At 40.3% G+C, this 25357-nt stretch overlaps 1 protein-coding gene across 3 annotated transcripts in view; it reads left to right on the forward strand.

The window, feature by feature from the left end:
- The window catches only part of EXOC2 (exocyst complex component 2), a 137590-nt gene extending 124309 nt beyond the window's left edge, over positions 1-13281 (forward strand). For all 3 annotated transcript variants that reach the window (XM_030041908.2, XM_041118324.1, XM_030041909.2), the window contains exons 24-28: positions 1763-1818; positions 4934-5056; positions 7389-7450; positions 9253-9312; positions 11519-13281. In XM_030041908.2, the coding sequence (XP_029897768.1) occupies positions 1763-1818; positions 4934-5056; positions 7389-7450; positions 9253-9312; positions 11519-11612 (395 nt within the window). In that variant the 3' untranslated portion in view covers positions 11613-13281. The remainder of the gene's footprint in view (positions 1-1762; positions 1819-4933; positions 5057-7388; positions 7451-9252; positions 9313-11518) is intronic.
- The last annotated feature ends 12076 nt before the right edge of the window (positions 13282-25357 follow it).

Below are 25357 nucleotides of genomic sequence, written 5' to 3' on the forward strand. Positions count from 1 at the left end.
AGTTATTTGCATCTCTTCCAGAGCAAAAATAGAACATTCCTTCCAAAAAGGTCTTAATTCTTTTGCATGTTCAGAAAGCGCACAGCTTTTAGTGAGAGCAGTAAAATCTGCTTTGATGCTTGCCTCTTTGCTATGAACTTTTGAAACAGAGACTGTCTTGATACACAGGCCTGGGTGCAGATCTCAGCTACGTCCTGACTGCACATTGGAACAAGAGTCACTGTTCAACATCTCTTCCTTTCCCCCAAGCACCTTTGCTTCCAACAGGAGACCCGTGATCCCTCTGGGAAGCACCCTCCAATCTAAACTCCAGGCTGGATCACATTGCACGGTATAGATGCAGGCGATGAAAGTGTTTGTACCTCATGCAAGGGGGTCCTGTTGTCCTTTCATCCTACTCTTATAAAATGTTTGTCCATAATTATCTAAGTAAGAACAAGTGTCTCCTTTTTAGATCTGAGACAAGTTGTGGGACCAGTGGTTAAAAAAATGAGCACAACCAAGCTGGCAGTTGTGAGATACGACTCTATTCTCCCATAGAATAACTCATTTTGATGATCTTGGGTAACTCCTTTTAAAGCTATTTTTTGTAGCAGGATTAAGTTGCTGCATCGGTGTTATCTGAGGAAAGGTGGAGCAAGTAAGATGAACTGATTAAAGGTTCACTTTGTAATTTTTATAACAGCAGCCTTAATCACACTGTGATCTCTGAGCTGTGTGGTCTCACCAGTCTTTGTCCACGATTCTGATCTTTTACTGTCGATTGAATATACCAAAGGGAGTGATGGGGTCATACAGAGCACTTTCTCTGATTCATGCTAGAGCAATTGATATCAGAAGTTGAGGTCACGTGGATCAGTAACCCTCTCATTACTTTGTGTTGCACTTCCAACATTTATGCATACTTTAATAAGTTAAATGCTTTCTCATTTGCCTTTGCCTACAAAGTGAAGCGCCCAGAAAAGCAAACGGTGCAATTTTAGATTTTTGCCTATTTTAGATCTTACGCAACTAGAGTCCAGGTCTGGGAAGTTACTCCAGAATTACAAGCAGCATAGGAGCCTGTCTTGACTAAAGCATACCCTGCTGGATGTCCTTCTGTTTAGAATTTCCTGTTTAGTATAAATTGACAAACATTTCATATGGTTGGTAAATAAAATGCTTATTTGACTTCTCCACCCTCCCCAAGAGGAAATTTCTACTAAGGCATGACATCTCCTATAAACTGCCATGAGTAATATCTGTTGAACTGCTTTCAGAGAAAGAAGAGTCCTCGCTATTTCTATCTATAATAATAACTTACAGTCAGAGAAGCTGATAAAGTAGTAAGATCTTCTTGAAGACTGTTGTACAAACAAAACCCCTTGTCTTCTCTGTTTCTTTAGAACTTATTGAGCTGTAGTGCATGTTCTGTGCCATGGTATGTGTATTCTAGTAAGGCATCCAGAATTTATTTTTTAATAAAGGTAGCTTTTAATTAAATTGCAAAGTTGGTGAAATGGGGCTATCAGAGAAGAAGAATACTGAAACAGGAACCTGCTGGGTTTTTTAACCTTTTGCTGTAAGGAAATGTGCCTTTCTCCATTTGATTTGAAAAAGGAAATAGGCTGGTGGTGTAGCTATGGAACTTTCTCTTTCTGCCTCTGATTGCAAAAGTGCTAGTGAAAGAATGAAAAGAAAAAGTACAGCATTGAACAGTAGAATATTATGGCTTTGTTGAGACAACAGAATGAAAGTAATTATCCTGTTTGTTTTGTTTCAGGCGTCAGAAACTATTTGAAAGAAGCATTAGTGAATATCATTGCTGTGCATGCAGAGGTGAGAAAAACTTCAGATTGAAATTAATTCATATGAATGTAAGCATGAAACTGTACTTCACGTGGTAGATCCTGGCTTTCATCACCCCTGAAAACCGTACCTCTATTGAAGTGTCTTCAGTATAGATGTAGGTGCTTTGGATTAGGTTTAGCCAACCAAGTATGCAACTGCTAACTTTTTTAAGGGCAAGAGGAGATGAACAGTTCCTGTTTATCCTCAGTAACACTCCATTACACCTTTTTGTTTCCACTGTCTGATGAAGAGGAAAGCCAAAGTCTGAAGCTCAGTTCTTCCCTTTTCATGCAGACGAAAAGTATATATATATAGAGAGAGAGATAGTTACGATGCTCACTTTCTCTGATTAACTTTATTTTCCACAACATATGAAAATGAGCTTGTGCTTCGCTTTGGAAGAAATGTTCAACATATGCCACTCAGACTGAAAAGGCCGTCTATGTCATTCTTGTACATAGGATAAAAAGTGGAAACCTAAAACCAGAAAGTTTTATAGTCTCTGTACAGCACAAGTTGTGTTTGAAATACTTAGGTAGGTAATGGCTTATGATAGGGAGGGCATATTAAAATTAAAATATTATTATTAAAATAATACACTTGCAGAGCTGCAGTTATTTGGCCTTTTGTGATAATACGCAGGAATTTTCTATAATCCTTTAAATTAAAGCCTCTGTTCTACATACTCCTTCCTTCTAATCATCAAGAGTGTTACCAGATTACTACTGCTCCTTGTACAAGCATTGGTAGTAATATCACTCTTACCTTTCAAAATACCACAAGTAGAGCTGCTCTGCCTTTTCCATCTACTTAAAATCTGATGAGATTCACTTGAGGTTTTTGTTTATTTCATTCCTCCTTAAATTACAAAGCTTCATATAAGTTAAAATATTTTCAGAAACTTTAAATATCACTTGCAATATTTTTTATTCGATTTCAGTATTTACTTATAGCAGTTTTCACAGAAGCATTGCTGATTTTACCAAATGCTTCCAAATGAGGGAGTAAGCAGCACCAAAAATATATACCAACATGATAATTCATTTTTAGTTTTGTTTTTCAATGTAGTGGAAATTAATGAAAATGAGAGGTTTTGCTTTAAAAAAGTCAAAGGCATTTGTGACTTATGCAGCTAATCCTGTAAACATGCATACTCGTTAAATTGCTGCAACAGAAAGGTGCACTGCCTTGCTGACTTCATTGAGACCGATACTGATTTTGGCCCAAATAGTGTTGCCTCATAAATTTCTAGATGTGAAATATTACAGAAATATGAAAATGTGTGTCAAGATGAAACTCCCATTTCCACTGTTTTCTGGTGAAATTCTGTAAGCTGGGTCAGATTTAAGTTTTGTTAGCAAGGCTGCAAGTTTCTGTAGTTTGAAACAGCAAAAATTAACCATCAGCTGAACAGTGAGCATGGACTGAAGTGGAAAGAAAGTTGTTTCTCTACCTTTGAATTCAAATTTAACTGAAATCAAAACAAGGGCTTCTTATTGCAAATTTGTGATGATTCACCATTGCTGAGAATTTTTTTTCCTGGATTCTGTATAGTAACTTCGAGAGTGCTCGTTGTGGGCACAAATACTCTCTTCTCAGTAGAGGGTTTTTGGGCATGTTCCTGGTATGTTTGTGTTGAATTGCTCAGCAATATTTGCTGCTGAATAAGATGACCCCTTCCGAAATCGTTACTGGTTGTTTTTTTTTTTTTCTTACCGTACAGCTAAGTATGTCACTTAACTGTTTTGACCCACAAAAGCTAAGTAAAACAGGCTGCGTGTTTGAATTATGGCTTTTGGAACAGTCAGCTTTATGGGATCCCTGATACACAATTCATTACTTAAATCACTGAAAACTGTGTAGGAATCTTGCATTCTGGATTTGTTTCCCCACCCCGCCTTAATTTGCTTTTACACTTGTGTATGAATATCTTCTGTCGATTACTACATTTCCTTGTCAGACATGAGTTCTAAACTTTACATAAAGCAAAGGTATTCTAGCAAAAAATCATTCCACTACTTAATTTTTTTAGATCATGTTAAAGCAGAAATTGGGGGCGGGGAGGGAAGTGTTTAAAAACTCTGTGCAGTTCATTTTCCTTCTTGCACCACTTCAGTCACATCATCTTCAGTTCCTTGTGTCATCTTCTCCCCCAAACCTGTGCAGTTTTAGTGCAGCTTTATCATCACTTTTAAGTCTTGACACAATTCTGGTCTGTCTGACCTATAATCTCACTTCCTCCTATATTCCAACCTCTTGGCCTGCATTTTCCCCAATTCTGTGTAGAAAAACCATACTTTTTTTTTTTTTTTAATTCACCAACAATTTTTCGCTTCCTTAAAGCTCCCTTTAAGGAAGACTGGTTTCTTCATGCTTTCCTTCAGGCATAGATCTAACGTTTAATTTTGCCTTGCTGTTGTGTTGCAGTTGCTATTCTAAACCTAAAATGAAGGATCCAAGTACCACTTTAAAAAGTTATACAAATAAGCAGTTAAAAAGATGATATTGATGTATGGAAAAAGCAGTAAGGTGTAGTGTTTTTGCCAGGGAACTGGCAGTGGTGGAAGAATTCAAATGAAAATCCATTAGACCACCATACTCTCAAACCCTTTCAAAGGCTTATCTCTGCCACAGAGCATAAAGACACTAGCCATTTGACAGTGGTCACATATAAAGGATTCTAGAAGAAATAGCAAAATATGTGGGTAAAAAGTGGCTGAATGTGTAATTGTGTCAGTCACACAACCCTGAATGAAAGGTACTATCTACAGAACAGCAGTCTATGTACAACCACCTGAGTACCTGCATCCATCAGCTGAGAACACATTTTGAAGTCCAGCTGCTTTTAGGCATTGCAAGAAAGTTGTCGTTGTCACGTATTGTATAACTAACATTGCTATTAACAGGTGATTGGTCAAAGCAGAGGGTAGCATCAAAAGAAATCCTTCATATTCCAGTTGTTCTAAAATTTTTTTTGTCCATTGATAAAAATGAAGTGGTCCTTTCAATCAAGTGTTTAATGCTTTTTACTGAAATGTTATTGTAGAAAATATTTCTGTTATTATAGCTATTGTGTTCATGATTCTTCTTTCATAAAAATCAGGTGTTTACCATTTCCAAAGACTTAGTTCCTCGGGTAATGTCAAGGGTTGTAGAAGCAGTCTCTGAAGAACTGAGTCGACTGATGCAGTGTGTTTCATCATTCAGCAAAAATGGAGCTTTACAGGTACCTGAGTACTTTGTACTGTCAAACATCTGAATCTAGAAAACTAAGAATAACAGAGAGAGGTATAATCTGTGTATTTATTGGATCTATTGTAGCAATGAAAGCAAGGAGATAAAAGGATTAGTATACAACCTATTTCAGATTTATGGATGAACAGCCTTTGGGGTACTGCTTCTTGGGTTTGATTATATTTCAGTATTGTCTTTGTGTCTGAGTGCATAAAAGGTTACCTATATCTTATGAGATAAAAAGCATCATAATGGTATCTGAAATGTCATTAAATATTGTCTTTGGCCTGTCATAAAAAAAAAATATTTTAAAAGAAAAAACAATTTTGTGGTATTTTGAGATTTTTGAATCTTGAAAATAGGATGTGGTAGGCTCTTGCAAGTCTTTGCAAAACTAATCACTTGTCAGTTATGCTATTTCTACATTAGCACGTTGTTGCAGCATAGGTAGAACAGATACTCTTATATTGCCTTCTTCGTTTACAGCTAGATTGGTTGTTCTTCTTGCTATTGGGTAAGTTTTAAAGGACTCTAAGAAAAAAAATCTTTTTTTAAAAAATCCCTTTGAGTCAATGATTGCTATGGCTGTAACCGGCAAGAAGAGCAAGCTCCCAATTTTCATTGTACATGACAGCATTCTTGCATTATGATGGGAAAATAATTATCCAATTGCAAGCCTTATTTTCTAATTGCTGGTAGTAATTGCATTGGACAGAGAATTAATGTAGGAAGATCACAGCCTGCCTATTTAAAACCAAATCAATGAATAGTAAGAAAGCTACCCGTATATCATTTTTGTTTGGCTAGACAGCCCACAGTTTGAACTTGCTGCCTAAACCCATGATTGAAAGGATTTTCTCTCCCTACTGTAAATTTGTCACTCATGGTCATGTTCCTCTGAACATAGAAAATCCTCTCTGGCAGACAGCAGCAGCGTGAGAGTGATCTGAGCCTGGTCAGACTGATGAAAAAATACCCATTCCCGAAGAGAAGCCTGAATCTGTATTCCCATGTCCCATGACCCACAGTTTTGCAGGGTTTGCCCTTCCACCATGTTTATTTAAGCTGTGGTATCTGAGAATGTGACACTTCCCCATGGTACTACTGCCTCCTAAAATGTAGGAAAGACTCCAGAATCTTATGTGTAGGACTTCAAAAAGTCCAAGGCCGTTCATCTTGGAGTACCATACAAAAAGAGGTGAAACATCCTGTGGTGAGAAAAGCACGTCTTATGAGTTTGAAATTGGTGGGTGGCTATGTCCTATTTTGTGCCAGAAGGTTCTGGCACTAAAAAAGCATAAATCTCAGCTGGCTTCCTACCTAGGGGAGAGATGAGGGGAAGACCTAAAAGCCAAAGCCTTTCATTAGAACTGGAATTAGATGTCTGTGTTGCATTATAAAAAGTTTTGGTTTGGAAGATGAATGTTGTATTAGTTGGGGCTAAATGTAAATTAGTTTCTGTAATGGCTAACTGGATTAAATTTATCTTTATGATGAACAAGAATGGAATATGAATTTGGATGAAGTTCACTTTATATTTTTAAACGAAATGACTTAAAGTATTGATCACATGCAGAATGTTTCTATTTCATATAAAACCTGTGATGGTAGTGATTGCTTTTCAAAGACTAAAGGATGATCTATGAAATTTGTTTAATCTCTGAGTTCATTCTCCACCATAGTTTGCCTAGGTGAAAATTAATACCTAGACACACAGTACAGTGCAGGAGTAAAATCCCCAAGCTTGTGTGCCCACCAGGTGACAGACAAGAAGCAGAGCACAACCATTCTACTTCCTCATCTGATGGAAAAAAAATAAAATTGACAGGAAAACCAAGAATAAAATGTGTATTGACAGATTTTTGTACTGGTGTGTTTCCTTCCTCCCTGGCCAAGCCATGCTGTGAGAAGTTAAGCTCACTGTATTTAATTTAAAAAAAAAAAAAAAAATACAGGCAAATTAAGGTTACGTCCTTCTATCTTTCTATCACAGTGCAGAAAAGATGGAACAGAATTGAAGATTTATTGCTGTTGCTGAATTATTGTTACTGAGAGACAAACCAATGTTTTTAGACTGCTACATAGTGACAGTACAAACAGTTTGACTTTAATCAGAAGTATGAAATTGTTCCTTTTAGTAGTCTCTTGACATAGCAGCATGGCAACGAAAAATACAGGAAACAAACTGTTAAACGCCAAGGCTGCTTACAACTGCAGCATGCAGTAATAATTGCCTCTAAAAAAGGTGAAGCTTTGGGATACTGGTATTCACTTGATGAAAGGACATTGTGTCATTGTTTCAGTATTTGTATTTCTGTCTTTAGGCAAGACTTGAAATCTGTGCGTTGAGAGATACTGTGGCCATATACCTAACACCTGAAAGCAAGTAAGATGTGCTGTAATGTCTGCTTTTTCAATGTAATGGAATCCTTGGTAAATATGCAAAAGCACATAATGTAAATTAAAGATTAAAAATTTTTGCTTCAAATAGAATGTATGGTATACTAGGTAAATGTGTGAAAAGCAGATTACTAGGAAGGTTGTATCAGTTGAAAAAAAATAATTACTTTTTTTGGTTTTTACTTGAATTTTTAGACACAAACTAGTATTTGCCACTCAAAAAAAGTAAAACTTAACAGCAGTACAGCTGCAGAGTAAAATGATGCTAAAACAAGACAAAAGCAGATGTCACTGAGTTTTATCCTTTTTTTTTTTTTCACAGCAATCACATAAAGCACACGGCAAAGAACCTGCCAGACATGTCAGAGACGCTACAGAACCAGACACTGGCAGGATCCCTTTATAGGGATATGGAGAATTAGGGCTCTCCACAAGCTTGTACAATACCCCATTCCTTCTCCACACACCTAATCAGGGAAAGTGAATTCAGCTTCACACTGTCTCTTGGAATGAAAGCCTTCAAAAGGCTTTCAGCAATTTATTTTTTATCAGTGAGGTGCAAGACCAAAGATAAATAGTGTGGGGGACACTCACACATTAATATAAAGGAAGAAAGAAAAGCATTAGCAGCATCAGCGGTTGATACAGTCAAGGCATGTAAACACAGACTATGATAGCTGTCAGCAGTTTTGAGTAAAGTTGATTGAAATTTCTAGGTGGTTATGTTGGGGATTGGATATGGGCAGGTTCATTCATTATTTTAATTACCTACACTTTTGTTAGGATTGGCATTACACATGCCTGGAGATGGCAATTTGATCATCTTGCCTAATCAACATTTTGTAGGAGGCGTTGCAGGGCTTGAGGGCCTAATGTGTCTTCACAGTGTTACAGATAGTGTTCTCTGGTGTCACTGCATTCCGTTTCAAAAGACTTGCTTCCCTATCCTGAGTGTCTGATAGTGATGAAGACCTCTAAATGAAAACTACTTGGCACTGGCTCAAATTGGATAAAATGGAAGTGGTATTGGCCCTTATCAGCATAGGGGCAAAGCACAGTGAACCCTGGAAGCTGGAGCTTCATAGATGCCTCTATTCCTGGACTTGTCACTAGTCGTAGTTGCCACAAGTAACCATGTTAATCTTTTGCTGACAAGATCATACTAATCTGTGCAGGTCCTGCATCGTTCCCTGCACTTCTCTTCAACATCTGTTGCCTAGAGAGGGGTGGAAACCCCATCTCTGAAATTACTCAAAACTTGACTGGATAATGCCCCAGAAACCTCCTCTAACCTCAAAGTTGGCCCTACTTTGAGAAGGAGGTTGGGCCTGAAGGCCTCCAGAAGCCCCTTCCAACCTAAATTATTCTATGAATCAACATTACCTCAATGCAAACGTACTGTAATTCTCTCTGTAGGCCCAAAATAAATGTTTTATCTGTGCTTCATACTCTGATGGTCACTTAGTTTGAGGTAGAAGGCAGGCTGGCAACTGTCTGTAATTCCTGAAGAGTCCAGGATGTCAAGCACAGTCTCAAATCAGCAGCTGATTTAACATTTCCTGTTGATGTATGGGTATATATCACATCAGGAGTGTTAAGAGACCTGCTTGAACCCATAATCATTTTGTTCAATTTGCACGTGAATGTCAGGTCTCAAGTTAATATTTTGTTAATTTATTGAAATAAGAATGGATAAAATATGGCATATCTCCATGGAATTTATAGAGAGAAACTGTGAAAGCTGAGACTGGTACCAGTGGAATATGAGTATTTTTGCTTTCCTTGCAGCTCGAGCTTTAAGCAAGCTTTGGAAGCTTTGCCTCAGCTCTCAAGTGGAACTGACAAAAAGTAAGTACAATACACCTTCTTGTCTCCTTTCTGGTTTCTAGAGCCATTGTTTTTTACTCTTGTATCAGAACTTTGTTATAAGAGAGTTAATGTTCACTGTATTTGACCTTTCTGAATTATAGAGCAAAAGCCTCTTCAGACAGAGTTAAGAATAAGCTAAGTCCTTGTTCATCATGACATTAAATTACACAGAAGAGCCAATGGCTTTGTGGCATATCCCTCTTGCCCATCCTAGTCTTATCATTTCAATGTAGTTTTGTATTTATTTTTTAATTTCAGTCTGGTTTAGCCATCCTTATTAATCTTAAAGTTTCTGTGAGGTCCATTGTCTTACTGAATTTGGCAGTAATAAAAAAAAATGGCCAAGGAACAAAGTCCAAGCTTTTGCCAGCTGATATATGGGGAACTCTCAAAACTGGCCTGTTTCATTTTAAAAACAAGTAAGAAGGGTCTGTGGTTCTTACTTAACATCAGAAAGAGTAGTTTTGGGTTCCTCCTTCCCCACCATAGCAACCTTTGACAACCAAGCTGCTTTGCTGCATCCAGCTTAGTATTTGGTAGTCTGTTTTACAAGCATAGTTTAATAAAGAGTAGTATGGTAAAACTAGGATGGATTTGTAATAAGTATATTAGTATAAGTATAGATGTTTTGAACTTGAGATTGGTATTATGGTACTTTCAGGAACTGAACTGCATCAAATCAGTTTGCACTTAACAGTCAGAATTTAGAATATTTTGTAGACACATGAAGAGACTGTTTGTGCAGCCTGTGGTCTGCGGACTGTGCCTTCTTCCAGATGTCCTCTGTCTATTTATTCAAACCTACTTTTCCCCACAAGAAGTCTCAAGATACCTCCTTGCCTCACTTAGCTCTTATGCTTTATTAAAGATAGGAATCAGTTTTGAGTAAGGAGAGTTCTTTCAAGTCAGACTTTCCGAAACACCTGTAGAATTATTTTTTTTTCACTTAGTCACAAGCATTTGAGCTTCATGGGACAGATGAGAATCAAGAACTGCATCATTTTTACATCTGCCTCAGAGTTCTGAGCCCTAGAGGGTGCAAAACTTGTTCTGTTTCCCAGGGCATTACACCGCAATTGTCATCGTTCCAGGCAGCTCATTGTAATCTACACTTACTTGTGTAAAATAACACACAGTTGTGCACTGATTTAGAGCTGTTCATTCACAGTCATTACTATGATACCAAATGATGAATGTGGTCATAGTCATCTTCCAGAGGACCTGCTGAGGAAGCAGATACTGATTTTTGTGGTGCAAGTTGTTGTTCTTGGGTTTGTTTGGGTTTTTTTAACATACAGTATAATTTCTTCTGTGACTGGCTGTTCAATAATCACATCTCGCTTGTTTTTGAAATAGAGCACAAAGTTCGGAGAACACATTCTACCCTAGAATATGGGGAAAATAAAACACACAGGCAAGACAGTAGAACTTCATAATGCATCTCCACTGTTACAATAAATATCTCCTACAACAGAACCATCAACACCCTTGGTGCTACACCTGTAGTTTGTGGATTATAATAAATATTATCGACTGCACCAAGTATCTTCTTGGTAGCTATGTAGATGTAAACGAACCATTATTACGTGCCAGAATGAACTCGTATATAGTTATCTATAACAGACAAAAACACATGGTTGCCAGTGAATTAATGTTTCTCCTAAAACAGTCATACCACCTTTGATTTTTCAGTCATGATACTTAAGAGAAATCTACAAAATACCTTCCAAAGACAAGTTTGAGAACTAAAATTTGCAATTCAGCTACACATGAAAAGCCATAGCCTTGATAAGGGATACTGGTTTTGTTGTACATAGTCTGTCAGTTTCTGGATTTTCCTTACAGAAGTATCTTATGATGCTCTCCACCAGTCCTTTTGCCACTCTGTTTTGCAAATATGTTTCTCTCAAGAAGATGGTCTTTATCTGGAAGGAAAGCCATATAAAAGGCTATTTTATCACCTTGATAAAATCTCTGTGGCTAAGTCCTTCTCTGGCCACAGATCATCCTGACACACTTAGTATACTTCTAAATATCGCTAATATTGAGCTATTCAAATAGATCCAGTTTTAGGCCCTTTATTTAAGCAGACAATGTACTCGAAGTCACAGACAGAATAGCCAAAACTTTGGTAATTGTTCCCTTTTCAGAATCTGCCAATGTTGTAACTATTTTCCTTTTACAGATTACTAGAAGAGTTACTAAACAAATTTAAAAGCAGCATGCACTTGCAGCTGACCTGTTTCCAAGCTTCTTCGTCAGCAATGATGAAAACATAGACAATGACACAATGCAGGCAACTCAAAAGGCAAATGTGCTTAAAACGTCACGCACTTTTTTCTGTACTTCTTCAATTCCTTTGAAGACTCTGAAGAAAATAAAAGGAATTTCACTGAAAATGAAATTATGAGATACAACTCTTTGAGTAATGGTATGGGGTATCCTGCTGAGTGAGACTTCATTGATAAAATGTTTTCTTTGTCTACTGTATTTCATTCTGTGGAGGGGATTAAGCCAATTTTGTTACGTACACTCTTCTTGGCTCTATGTTCATGAAGAAATATTCATTGCTGCGCTGCAAACTCACTTTCATTTGTTAAAAATACATTGAAATGTATTTTTACCAAATGTCACCTTAAATTTGAGTATTACTCATGTTGTTCAGTGTATCAATCTGTTATTTTCTAGATGTAGAGTGATATTGATGTGAGTGGAAGACTCAACTTCTGTAAACTATTGAGAAGTATAGTAAACATTGCTACATACAGCTGACTAATAAGTGTTCAGATACAGTATGGAGAAGGACACTGCTGCTTTTGCATTTAAAATTTACCACTTTTTTTTCCTGTTATCTACAGTTTTTAGTGGTTGTAAGTCTGATTTCTTGGGAGGCTTTTATTTTCTTGCTTCTTTTTTAATTAAATATGTTCCTGCCTCTTTTGCTTCTCCCTTCTGTTGGAATATTGATAATAACCTTTACATTTGAAAGAAGCTCTCCTTTCATTGGCAGTTAACAGAAAAGCATTCCCAGTTTATAAGATTAGTAGAAGTTTTTTAAAAAAAAGTTCAAGTGAAATATTCTTCCATGTTAAGGAGTAGAATAGTTAATAGCCTCTTGCATAGTCAGAAGTAAGGAGGAGCACAGTATGTCATTGGTTTTGCTGCTTCCTTCTTACTCTTGTCTTTTCTTGTTCGTACAGGCTTACTACCACTGTCTTCCTCTTCCATCTTGTTAGTCCCCTTTTCACCACCAGTTACTGAATTTATGTGGAGGGGAATAGGGATTCAGGAGGAAAGAACAATTTTGCTGACATTAAGATATAGTTACACAAAGATCAAGAACTGTTTTCCCAACAGGAAAGATTTGACACTGACTTTCATTTGGGGACTTGTTATAGCTTCCTGCATCTTATATCAAGAGAGCAACTAATAGAAAGTGGTCTTGTTTTGCGGGGTTAGGAGTGGGTTTAATTTTATAACTGAAATCATGACTTGCAAGTAAAGCATGCAGTAATAATGTGTTATTTCTGTGTTTACAGTCATTTTGAGTGGAACTTTTCAGAAACAGTGCACTGAGTTTTCAAACAATTTTTTAATGTCAACTGTTTTATTTTGCCAGTTCAGTTACGTGCTTTAAAAATACAGCATACAATTCCTGTAATATGAAATACTGAAGAAACAACTTGATGCACGTGTATTTACTCGTAAAAAAAATTGTGTGTAAATAGTAATAGCATGTTGAATGGAAGATTGAAACTTCGAATATATGTCATTATTGGATTTCAGGGAGTATCGTTAAACAGCTGCAGCAATGTTGTTTTGTTAAATGTTATCCATTCTGAGCTGGTCATAGTCTCAACTGCTGGCATTAACTGAAATAGTCATCCAGTTAGCTCAATCTGTAAAGGATTTCTCTTCAGAATAATAAAATATTAAGGAAGATGGTCATAAGCTCTTCTTGAATTCCTCACTTTCCAAGAAACGTGATTTCTTTATGGATTTTGCCAGTCTGAATTTTCTACATTTGTGTCAGACATGTTCCTAAGTATTGAAAACATATTTTATCGTCTGTACTGAATGGATATATATTCAGGCATCTCTTTATTGTAATGTCATTACCTTCTGTTACAACAGCTTGTTGCTTGTCTTTAAAACCTGAAGTTGGATGTTTGTGTTTAGTTACCTTTCTGAAGTAATGCTTCAGAACATGTCATTGACAGCAAAGAGAATAATGTATAAGGGATCAAAATATTACTTGAATTCAACCTGATAGGAAATAAATGCTCACAGTCAAGTCAGAGCACTAGATTGCAATAAATCCACTTGGTGGAATTAAGGAAGTCAGTGAGCATCATGTCACAACAGGATGTATTGGAATCCCTTTGTGTGGAAGGAGATTTGGGGCTGCTGAGACTTCATAGCCAACATACAGCAGGCTGCAGTTCCTCTGTAAAGAAGATTAAAAAAAAACAAGAAGTGGTCAGTGTGGTTTTTGCAAAAAAACCCCAAACTTATTCAAAGTTACAATGAGGTTTAAAAAATATTATTGGAAGTGGAAAAACATGGGGAGACCACACCAAAATTCTCTGCAAGCCCTAACTGATTGTGTCAAGAGGGGCAGCAAGGAAATCAAAGTAACAGAAGTGAAAGGCTCTGACATTTAAAGTAAAGGTAAATGCTGAAAACAGTGCAAGAGAAAATAAAGTGAACTATCACATGAACTTTGAGCGACTAGAAAAATCTAAAATCAATACAGACTGGAAAAAAAATGAAATAAAAACCTGGAGAGCTTTATTTCTCATTTAAGAGAAAAATTTAGGAAGTCATAAGGCTGTAAAATATATCTTGCTAAAAGTAGGTTAAGACTTAGAAGAAAATTCAACTGTAATATGCTGTGTTGAGACATTCAGCCTCTAGAGATGTTGAAGCATTCTCCTGTTACTGTATTTTGAACATTTATTTTGAATAGTCATGAGTAGTTCAGGAGGTAGGCAAAGAAGTAATAAAAAGCAAATGCTGTATCAATGTAATGGGAGGGAAGAGACATGTAAAAATATTTAAATCCCCCAGTAAAATGATGGGGGAAAAAATAGGGAAAAATTCATTACATGCCTGGGTGTTACCTTAATTAAATAGATCAAATAAGTAGCATGAAACTGAAGAAATCCTGACCCTTCTTGCCCACAAAATGTTTCTTTTTTAAATTTATATTCTGTAGAAAATGTGTTTATGAAATGTGCTTAGAGTGCATCATTGTCGAAGTTTAGCGCCTTCCTATAGCTTTTAAAAAGCCACTTGGAGAGTTTAAAAATGTAAAAAGAACCATAGTCCTGCTAAGTTTCATGCATGTGCTGCATTTCAGGCACGTGGATAGACATGAGACTGCTTGCTCAAAAGATCTGCTTCAGATGTTGTGCATATGTGCCTGTCTTTTGAGGATCAGGGAAGTTGTATTCCATGGGCATTCCATGCCCTTGCATCTTCTTCTAGTTGCATAAAAAGACCCAGGACTCCAACCAGTTTAATTTCACTGTATGGCAACAGAGAAGGAAATGAGAAATCCGTGCTTTGAGTGCTGCAGAGTTATGCTTTGTAGGGGCACTTTTGGCTGCAGCGCTAACGTGTGACCGTTGGCTTGTAAAAACAGGTCCAGTCTCCCAACCTTTGCCAAAGCTATCGCATCTCCCTGAAGAGAGGGTACTTTATGTTGAAAGATTTTTTTTGTTGGTGGTGGTGGTGGTTTTTTTTTTTTTTTCCTTTCTACCCAGACAGCCTTTTGCCATCCAGAACCAAGGAAACATTTCTGAAGTAATAGCATGTTTCTGTGGCTGTATTGGTAAGTAGAGAGATGCAGATAGAATAGAGCCATAAAAACTAGCATAATACTGTACAGAGCATGGAGCTGAAAGATCAACTTAGTTATTGCTTATTCTGATTCTACTTTAGTTAAAAATACCCTTACGTATGTTCCGAAAGAACAAGAATAAGAATTGATTGTTGATATAAAGGAAGGTGTAATGGTGATTTAATGTTTAAAAAAAATTACGATAGAAGAATTTCATGGAGCTCTTTGACTGCTGAGCCTACTAATGACATGCAGAAAGTCCCTTGCCTGCAAATGTCTAACACTTATGCTAGGCAAAACCCTAGGAAATAGGTCACAGAAAATACTCACAAATTTAACTCCTTTTTAACTTCAAATGTAGTGGTAGGCATTTTCTGTTTCTAATCCAAGAGGAGGTAGAAAATTGTAATTTCCTGGATACAATTTTGGCCTTGTGAAGAAGGAAACATCAAGACAAGAATCTTTTGCCATGGTTACACACAATCATCAGAGACAATGCTACACCGGGGAGTTATACTTCCAAACCTGCTGCCAGACCGTATTTAAGTCAACTCCAGCCAGCTTCTTTGGACCTGTCCTGCTAAAATACTCTCAAAGCGCTGTGATTTTCCAGAGAATATTAATTGATACAATATTGATTGTATCAGTGGATGCAATACTGATCTTTGTGTCCAAATAGGTGTCTGGACTCACTAGCAATGAGCGGGTTTACATGTTCTACACACTATAAACATACTGCTATTTTGCTCTTTTTTCAGTCTATAATATCTCTAAAAATGAGAAGATTGTTAACCTCATCAGAATACATCAAAACTGAAAAATGAATGCAGTGCTTCTGCTGAAGCCTGAGATTCAAAATTCAGATCTGGATCTTTAACATTGTAAAGCTTTGGCTCTCTTCATCTGATTGATCAGGTGCATCTTATCCTGGGACAGAAAGAGGGACCCTTGAGGTACATCACATCTCCAATCTGTTTCTGACTGTTAGGAATTGTAGTTCCTGTATGGCACTTAAAATTTTAGCATCAGTTAGGAGTTAGTAGTAGGCTGTGACTACTGTCAAAACTGGCAACAGCACATGCATTATTTAACTAGTAAGACACAAATATGTTTTGAATTAGTCATGCTTCCAGGTAGGTTGAAATACTTGGGGATTTGTTAAACGCAATGATAGACTTCAAATAGGACTTTGGTCCTTTGGTCTCTTGGCATTTCTAGCCTAGCCATGTACCTGAAGGAGTTCTGGGTAACAGCCCTTATCCAGAAAAAGAAAATAAAAATCATCACAACTTGTAAATTTGCTTAAAAGATCTTTAGGAGAGACTCTGGTGGTTTACAATTCAAGGGGCGGGAGGGATGGGGGGGGGAAATCCTGTTTGAACATTTATCCCTAGTTACATTCCAACCTGTCCATATACCATAAAGAGATGGTTCAATTTACCTGCTATGTCCTCATTAGCAGTTTTCCTATTCTTCTGTGTTAGATGTTAGTATTAATTGCGGACATGTTAGGATGGTTGTAGAGTTAAGACTGCTTCTGCAGTCTTAACACACATGACATTGTTTCTTTTAACATTGTTAAAGGAAGCCATAAAAAATGCTACATGGTTAATTATAGGCAAAAATAATTTTGCAGGAGCTGTGTTAGGTGTTAAGAGTATTTTGGCTTCATGTGGTTGACAGCTTGTTTTCTGACTTTGCAGTACCTCCTAGAGGTTTTTTTGGCATGAAATAAAAGGGAAAACTGGGAATAATAGGGAACACAGTTTCAGTGGGGAATATGATAGCCATTTCTGTATTCACCTTTTTTAAGTTCTGTTTTTATATGGTGCTGCCATAGGTTAGAGATTTGTGCAATTCAGCTCCCTTTCTCTTTGTGCTGTTTGAGCTTCAGAGCTCTAAAAGCTTGTCTTTAACGAAGATATTAAGAGAGCATGTCCAAAATGGTGTATTTACTTCAGAACAAGGTGTTTATCATGTAAATTATATACTTCTTTCAGTATTACTTGACAGCCCAAGAGGGCTTTCATTTGGAGACTCATCAATGCACCCTTGAAGTCCTTTAAAATGTGTGTTGGTGAGTAACTTAAATGACACAGTTTGCGACATTTGTCATTGCACGGAACAGTACGGGAAACTTGCTGCTTTTGGAGTAGCAGCACTAACGTATCTGCTGTGGTTTATTTTGGGGAACAAACAGGGGGGCTAGGGGGTCTCCTTTATTACACCTATTTTTTTCTAGTCTGAACATCCAAGACACTGTCTATGTTCCTTTTCTCTCACGCCCGCACAATTTAAAGGCTTGTAGTAGATTTTGTACAAGCAGCCCTCCTTGAGGTCAAGACCAAGTAAGGGAAATCTTCAGCCAAATTCCTTTTGAATTGGAAAATTTAAACAACTTGAGGAAAAAGGAGTAAGACAATGGAAAGTGGAATCCAGCCTTATTTGTAACAGATGCTATTAACACACGCTTAGTTTTATAGCCTACTTTGGCACCCTTTCGCCTCTTTCTTCTGAAATAACTGTAGTATTAAAAGTTCATTGCCAGTCCCAGGCAAAAGCGCCTAAATAAAATGAGCTGATAGTCTCAATATAGCTCATTAAAAATGCATTAAATACAAGTTAAGAATTAGGAATTATCTTTTCCTTCATTCCTGAAATGGGCTTGGGGTGCAGGTAGGGGGAAGGACAACTTTGCTTAGCACTTCTGTGCATTGATGACACCTGTGCAGTGAAACTAATGCAGTTCTGATGTGACTGCAGCTAACCAGGAGGCTCTGTGTAGACTCAAACCCGAAGCCCAGCATACCTAGCTATTTCTAGATACGCAGTGATCTAGAAGCAGCCACGGGAGTCTTCATTTCAGTGGCAGGGGGGTTCATGCTGCAGTACTAAAGCAGCAAAATTCTTGTGGCCACAGATTCTGCTTCAACCAAGTGGAGTACGTCCCTCTTTTTTTCTTGGTTCATAAGCAGATTTTTAGCACAGAATGTCAAATCAGATAATTTATAAAGTAAAATTAGCAAAATGAGACAGTCTTCCTCACTGCTCATTACTCATTTTTTCTGATAAATTTCACTCATTTAACTAGATTGTACTTCTGCTTGCAGAGGGGCTTCCCCTTCCAGCTTATCTTTTTAGATATTCAGCAGATAATTAAAATTCAAAATGTTAACGGTGCTACTTATTTTTAGAACCTGACTTAAATATGGGCAGACATAGTTTTGAAAATAAATGGAGCCATTGGGGTAAAAAATGTTGGTAGACACCTGTTGTAACCCTCTTTGGTACAGCCTGTGCAGGGAAAGGAATCTCCATCCATCCCTGTCTCTTCACACGTCTCCACCCACCCGTGCTGGAGAGCAAGAGAAGGTGATGCTTCGGTGCAGAAGGTGAGATGATTCTCTGTAATAATTAAAATCCTATAAAACTGAATAAAACAAACCCCTGCCAAATTTTTCTGTCTCACAAGGATAAAAATCTATTCTACAGTTTGAAACTTCCAAAGTCAGCAACACAACTGGCCTAATCCTGGTGCAGTCTCTGAGGAAGACACCTCTTGCGGGCACGTTTTACCCTGGTGCGGCAGCATTGCCCAGGTTGTCCTTTTGGGGCATTTATTTAAGTGTTGTCAAACAGGAAAGCTGATTTCTAGCTCACGTAGTCGGTGACTGCTTTACAAACCCAGGTGGTTCATGGATTAGTTCATGAGCAAAATACACAATTTTTCTGAGGGTCCCACACATGTGAATGTTGAATCTCTTTTTGAACTTTGATAAACTCCACTCCCTCAGGACTCTGTGTGCCAGTACAATATGCTCTGTATGTGTATTTTTCTCCTCCTAAGAGTAGTCGCTACACAGACCCATCCGAATCGTGTTAATCCTACCATACCTCAGTCCAGCAGTCCCTGCCTGCAGTTGAGTACTGCCGGTTAGCTACAGACATCCTGATCACACCTGAGATGTAACTGCAGCCCTGGAGCTCAACTCTTCCTGTACCCTGCTACAAACCAGGAGCTCCACGTAGATGCCGCAGTCTGGGTGTTGAAGACAAGAGCCTGGGTAGAGTATATATAGTGTCAGGAAGAGGACCTCTGGTTTTGTGTCCTCTCTTGCCTTTCGCAGCCATGTCATAGTGCCTCTGCTGTAGGTTGTGCTGGGGTAGGGAGTCCCCATCCTCACAGTTTAAGATGTGCAGGAAGGACTTCAAGATTTCTTTGGTCAGAGAGAAGGAGCAAAGTGGTGTTTGGTTGCCTAAAGTGAGAATTAAGGACAGGGAAAGACCTACATTTCAGTTTTGAAAACTGCTGAAGTGTTGTGGCTAAGGAATGTTTAAAGATGAACTTCTGACTTCTAACAACTTGTGTAGGTGCCTCTTCATGCAGCTTATGTGCTCGAGACACCTTGTTAAGGTGCTTTTCTTAAGCTGTCAGGAATGGATTCTGCTGCAGGACTGAGGCATTGCAAAGTTGGACACAATGCTCCAATACGTGGCTCTGAGGAGTGCGAGACTGCTGCATTGCCACCCTGGCCCAGCTCTCCACCTTTGCCTCAAATTCATTATCAACTGCATCAGATTGCTGAGCAGACGTTTGCCAAAACACAAGGGCTGGCGCAAGGAAGAGGGCAGGGACCAGGGATGAGGAACATATGGTCCAGAGCCAGACGGGCTGAGAGCAGCCCTGCTTGAGGTGGGACAAAGTGCCCGAGGCTCCCCTCCTGGCATGAGATCAGCCTCGGTGCCTCCCCTGTCGTCATATGCATTGATGCCGGAGCAGAGACGTGAACCTGGAAGTCCTTCTTGACAAGTCATGGTACTTCTGGTTGGCTAACACGTGGCAAGCCTTTGACGCTTCAGTGAAGGCAACATTGCTCGAACTCAACCGATACCCTCATGTGCAATCCATGAGCATATTGAAAACTCAATTTACAAATCCAGCGTAGCTTCTAGTAGCACCCTGGGCTTTTGATCTCTGATTCCTGATGCGTTTTGCAGGGACGAACACCAGAACCTGTGAAAGCCAACAGACGCTGCCCATCAGCTTCGGCAGTCCCAAAATCACGTGCCTGGTGCTAGCTGAATTAAATAGCAGAGCTGTCCCCCCAGGTATGCCGGCGTCTCCCCAGGAGGTGCGGAGCAGGGAGGTGACTCGCCCCACGCCAGCCGGTGAGTCAGTGCCAGCGGCAGGGATGGAAGTGAGATATGCAAAGCCCTGGGCCTCTACTCTACCCAGCAGACCGCACCCTCCAAGGTTTCCTGCCAGCGGTGAATTGTGTCAAGTTTTATCTGCAAGATGGGTTGAAAAGGAAAAAAAGAAAGAAAAAAAAAAAAAAAAGCCCCAAAAACCCAAAAAAACTACCCCACAGTTCTCATGAATGAAAAATTATCCAGGCTTCAAAAGCTTTCTGAACTTTTCTGGGAGCAGCATATCACTCAAATAACTGAAGAAATACTGTGGGTTCTCTCTATCTCTTACGACCGTAAGTCTGAATTAGCTAGCTTTTACCAAGGATAGTTAAGTGGTAAGCATTCACTGTTAAAAATAGTTCAGCCTTTCTGGGGAGCCTTTTTTATCAGGTTGACCACTTCGGGTTGAATAGCTCTCAGATTTTGGTCTAAGCATGACAGTTCCAGTGTGCTACAGAAAAGAAGGATGAGTCAAAAGCCCCCCTCCCCTCTCATATATGCCTATATTTAAAGAAAAGTAAAACCAATACAACACTAGGGTTGTAATAATCAGACTTGTACACAATATGGCCAGCCCTGACTGACCACGTGGTGGTAAACAGTCATCTGGAAATAGGTGTTTGAGGCTTGCTGGGAGGTGTTATCTGTATTCATAATGTTACATTCTCTATAACAGAGTGTTTTTCCCATCAGCCGGGTCCAAGATGAAGTGTGTTTGCAAGATCAGTCTGGTTGCTTTACTGATGTTGTTCGGGTTTTTTTGTTTCAGCTTATACAAGTATGAGTGAATCTCACTAAATGACTCCCCTTTGAAAGTGGCTGATGGCCAATCTGCCATTGAACATCCTTCCTGTGCTTTTATCGTGCTGCAGAGAGTGGGGAGGGGAACAAAGGCACACGGGGCTGGTGGAGCATCATCTGAAGTGACTTGCCACACCACAAAATGTTAGGCTTTTTGGAATGATGCCCCAGGCATTTATTTCCTTCTATTCTTCGTCTTGGTTTTTTCCCACTTCCCATTTCTGTGTTTTGTTTGCGTTTTCATCTACTCAGTTTACCATGTTCCACTGAAACCCAATTGCTGTCCTTATGTCAGAGTTTTGGGGCTGGTGGGTCCTTTTGGGTTTTGTGTTTCATTTGTTTTCAGTTTGATTTGGTTTGCTTGGACTTTTATTGGGAAGGGATTGTTTATGTATGTGATTTATTGGGGGATGGGGGTGTTACTTGAGGAGGATTTTGCAGTGGCAATGTCTTTTTTTTTAATTTGCATTTCTCTCCACTATATTATTTTAATCTTAACTTCAGTGTAATGAAGATTTTCACTCTGGCAAAAGGGAATCTGTTTTATGAGATCTGTTATGTGACATAAGAAACTGTGCCATTTTGACCATGGGATAGAAGAGGCCATACAGCACTAACACTGCGGCAGCAACGCCAGCAGGAGATAGATAGATAGATAGGAATGAACAAAGGCTTAGTCTCCTCAGCCCTGTTCCCTGGTAGATCAACCCCTGCTCATAGCCACAAACACACCTTTTGCTTTTATGTTTGCCCCACAGGGTGAAAACTCAGGGCAGGACTGCTCTAAAAAACACGATGCCTTCCTGAGCGTGAGGAGGAGTAAGTGCTCCAGCTTTATGGGCCGTAGCCTGTGCCTCCTGCCTACCTGGTGGAGGATTTCACTACAGCATCCCTGCAGTTCTTAATGTCTGCACAAAACTGCAGCAAGATGGTTTTTCCTCTGCTGCACTGCTGTGCTTTTCCCATCAGCGTTTTAATTTTTCTGCAGAGCTATTGCCTCAGCAATACTTCATGGCAGAGAGTCCACAGGTTAACGCTAGAGAGAGTGAACAGCTACAAGTTTTTCTTTGTATGCTCGTGTGCCTTTTAGACTATTATCCTGTCCTATGCAAAGAACTGCATGTAACAGTTTCTTATATACAGTCGCATTGCTTTTTCCTTGTGGGGCTGAGTTTTGGTCCTCGCTGTATGACCAAGGGCAGCTAATTGTCCTGGGGTGCTGCTGTTCCCATGCCAGAGCCTCCCGTCGCGACTATCGGCTGTTCCTAGATAAAGTCGGGGAGGTTTTGGCCCTCGGTCTCCACCACGTACCCAACGCACCCTCTCTGTCACTTGCCCGTGGGCGCTGTGCAGGTCAGGCTCTATTTCTGGAGGCTTTCTCATTCCACAGGGATGAGACTTGTTGCATGTCCTTAATGCTTCCCAGCGGTGCCCAGGCAGTAGCCATGAAGGGGAAACGAGTGACTAGGGCACAAAGGGATGTTATTGAAGAGAAAGAGAGAGAAAAAGACCTGGCGGAAAGCGATGGAGATGAGTCAGAAAGCGTGGGGGAGAGCGAGTCTGCCAGCAGTCCCCAGAGCAAGTGCAGGTCATCCCTGGTGACGGGGTCCAGGGACACCTTCCCCGCTCCGGCTCGGGGAAACTGAACCCTTCGGTGCCCAAGTGGGGTGGGTGACGCTGCCCAGGCGGCCGGGCCTTTCCCCGGGACATCAGCAGGAGGGTGCGCTGGCTGGGATCGCGGCCTCGCAGTGTGATGGGGAGGCAGCCCTCCGGGCACCCCGTGGGCCCCGAGGAGGACATGCGGAGATACGTGGGGTTGGACTCTGAACGTGGGGTCAGGCGACAAAGAGCGTGGCATGCCTTTTCCTGGGGCTGCCCAGAACCTCCCCAGTGCCCCACCGGTTCCATGGGACTCTGCCCAGCCCAGACGCTCGCTCGGCCATGCCAACCCCGATGGGACGGTCGCTTGTCACCCCGCAGCAAGTTCAGAGATAAGGATGGGAGGCTCTCAAATACGTTTCATGGAAGCCAGCTCAGAATAAAAGGCAGCCCTTCATTTCAGGAAACCTCATTTTTCGTTTGTAAAACACTTTCATTCAGAAAAAAGGAGGTGGAGGGGAAGAAAAGCAGAGTGATACTTCTTCCCAACCATAGCAAATACACCTGCCCAGCAGCTTTCATTCTTTGAAAAGTGTAAAGAGCATGTTTTAATAGGGCACCAGCAAATCCAGAAGTTGCCTGTTGCTTCCTAATTACAGTTGCTTGTAATTTTGTCAAATGACAGGGTTTGGGCTAGAATATCCCAGATTGGAGTCTGCCCCAGTATATTTTCTCTGCCTGGAAATTTTAAGTGGTTGCTGCTCGTTTAGCTGGAAGAAAATACGCTCTTTTTTTCCACCCGTGCTCCAAGAAATTTGGTGACCTTTTCTTCATGCCCCCAGGCTTTGGAAAAAGGACCTGAAATGTGGCAGGATTTTGGCTTGTGTGTCAGAAATGCGCTGCTTGCCTGCAAAAAACCTCCATCCAAATTTTGCCAAGTTATAAGCCTCTGAAGAGATAAATCATCTTGCTCACAAGCGCTTGCTGAAGCTGGACAGCTAAAAAAATCCTCCTTAGCTTTATTCCAGTCTCACGGCTCCCCGTGAGCCCCCCTGAGGTCTGCACCTGGCCCCCCCCCGTGTGAAACTTAGTGTTGCAGTCTTGGGGGGCTGCGTCTTGTTGGGGTCTCACCTGGGAGGAAGGTCCCACCGCCACAAGCCCCGACGATGCCAGGCAGCAGCAGCCTGAGCCCCGGTGCTGCCCGTGGCAAAGCAGAAGGAGCTGGAGGTGGAAGGGAGGGCAGACGTGGCTTGGAGTGGGACTAGGGACGAAAGACAGAGGGAAAAATTGTGCCTTAGAGCTAGTGGTGATGGGACAGGGAAGCAGTGAAGGAGCAAGTGCCTGGAGCACACGGGGGACATGCTGGATGGGGACTAATCGTGACGATGGCAACTTGGAGTACTTCTACGAGCTGAAGCAGCGGGCTACAGCCAAAGGGTCCAATATAATGTAATCGCATCTCACTGCTTGAGTTTGCTCTCTCCCTTCTATTTCTGTCTCCTTAAGCTAAGGGAACCACATACCCAGGCACTCAGACACCACACAGACAAGTCCAGTGCTGACATTTCTTAACTTCTGCCCATGTAGCCTTCATAATTTTCTCCCGTGTCTGCATAATATTGTACGTGAAGTGCAAAATAAAAAAAAAGAAAAAGCGACCCAAAGCAAATAAGCGATCTGAAACTTTTGTGATTAAAGAGACTTCCTATGAGAGTTCAAGGCGAGGCACTTTCATCAACAGGGTTTGTAAATAAGTGGGCTTGTAAATGATGAGTGCGTTTGTAAATAAAGGGTTGACTTTCTGACAAGCTGAACACCTACCACTTCAGACAGAGCCACAGCAGTGACCAGCACCTCTGAATCACAGGCTACGAGGCCTTTCTACACTCTGAGACCTGTGCCAAAACCACCCCTTATCTTTGCTCTTCTTTCCTAGCTTGACAGAGAGACGTTTCATGTGCTGCAGTTGCATTTTTCAACTCTTTTAGCCTCCTTTTGCACCCACTGAGGTACCTGCCACCAGGAGGAGATGGTGGGTAATTCCTTCAGTCAACTCCAATCCTCGTCCAGAATTCTGGACTTCCTTCTTATTTAGGATAATGGATGCAATTGCTTATGAAAATGGGTTGTTGGGGTTTTGGGTTGGTTGGTTTTACTTTGGATAGGTCTGTTTTCATCACCACCGCTATCCTGGCACTTGCCTGTGTGCCCATCTCTCCAAGACGTGGCGGAGAAACCTTCCTCTTATGGCACTGAAGGGGTGCAAAGGAACTTGCTTTAATTCCCAGCTTAGCTGCAAGTTTTCCCCTGTGATCATTAGCAAGTTGCTCGGTCCATTCAAAAGCAACTTCTAAGGTAACCCTGAGCCTACACCTGCCTTTCACTGCCGCCACGCAACTGCTGGACTGCATCCCACCCTCGGTCCAGCCAGCACCTCAGAGCCCGTGTGAAAGTCACAGGTTGTAAAGTGGCCCCACAAGCTCCCCACCAATCTGTACATGGTTTTGAGACCTCGACTGTCAACGCAGGGCTGGAAAAGCATCCCACCACCCCTGCCTGCAGCTACATGTGTGCCTGATCCTTCCTTTC

This window comes from Aquila chrysaetos, chromosome 18 (genome assembly GCF_900496995.4).
Source record: "Aquila chrysaetos chrysaetos chromosome 18, bAquChr1.4, whole genome shotgun sequence".
NCBI lineage: Eukaryota > Metazoa > Chordata > Aves > Accipitriformes > Accipitridae > Aquila > Aquila chrysaetos.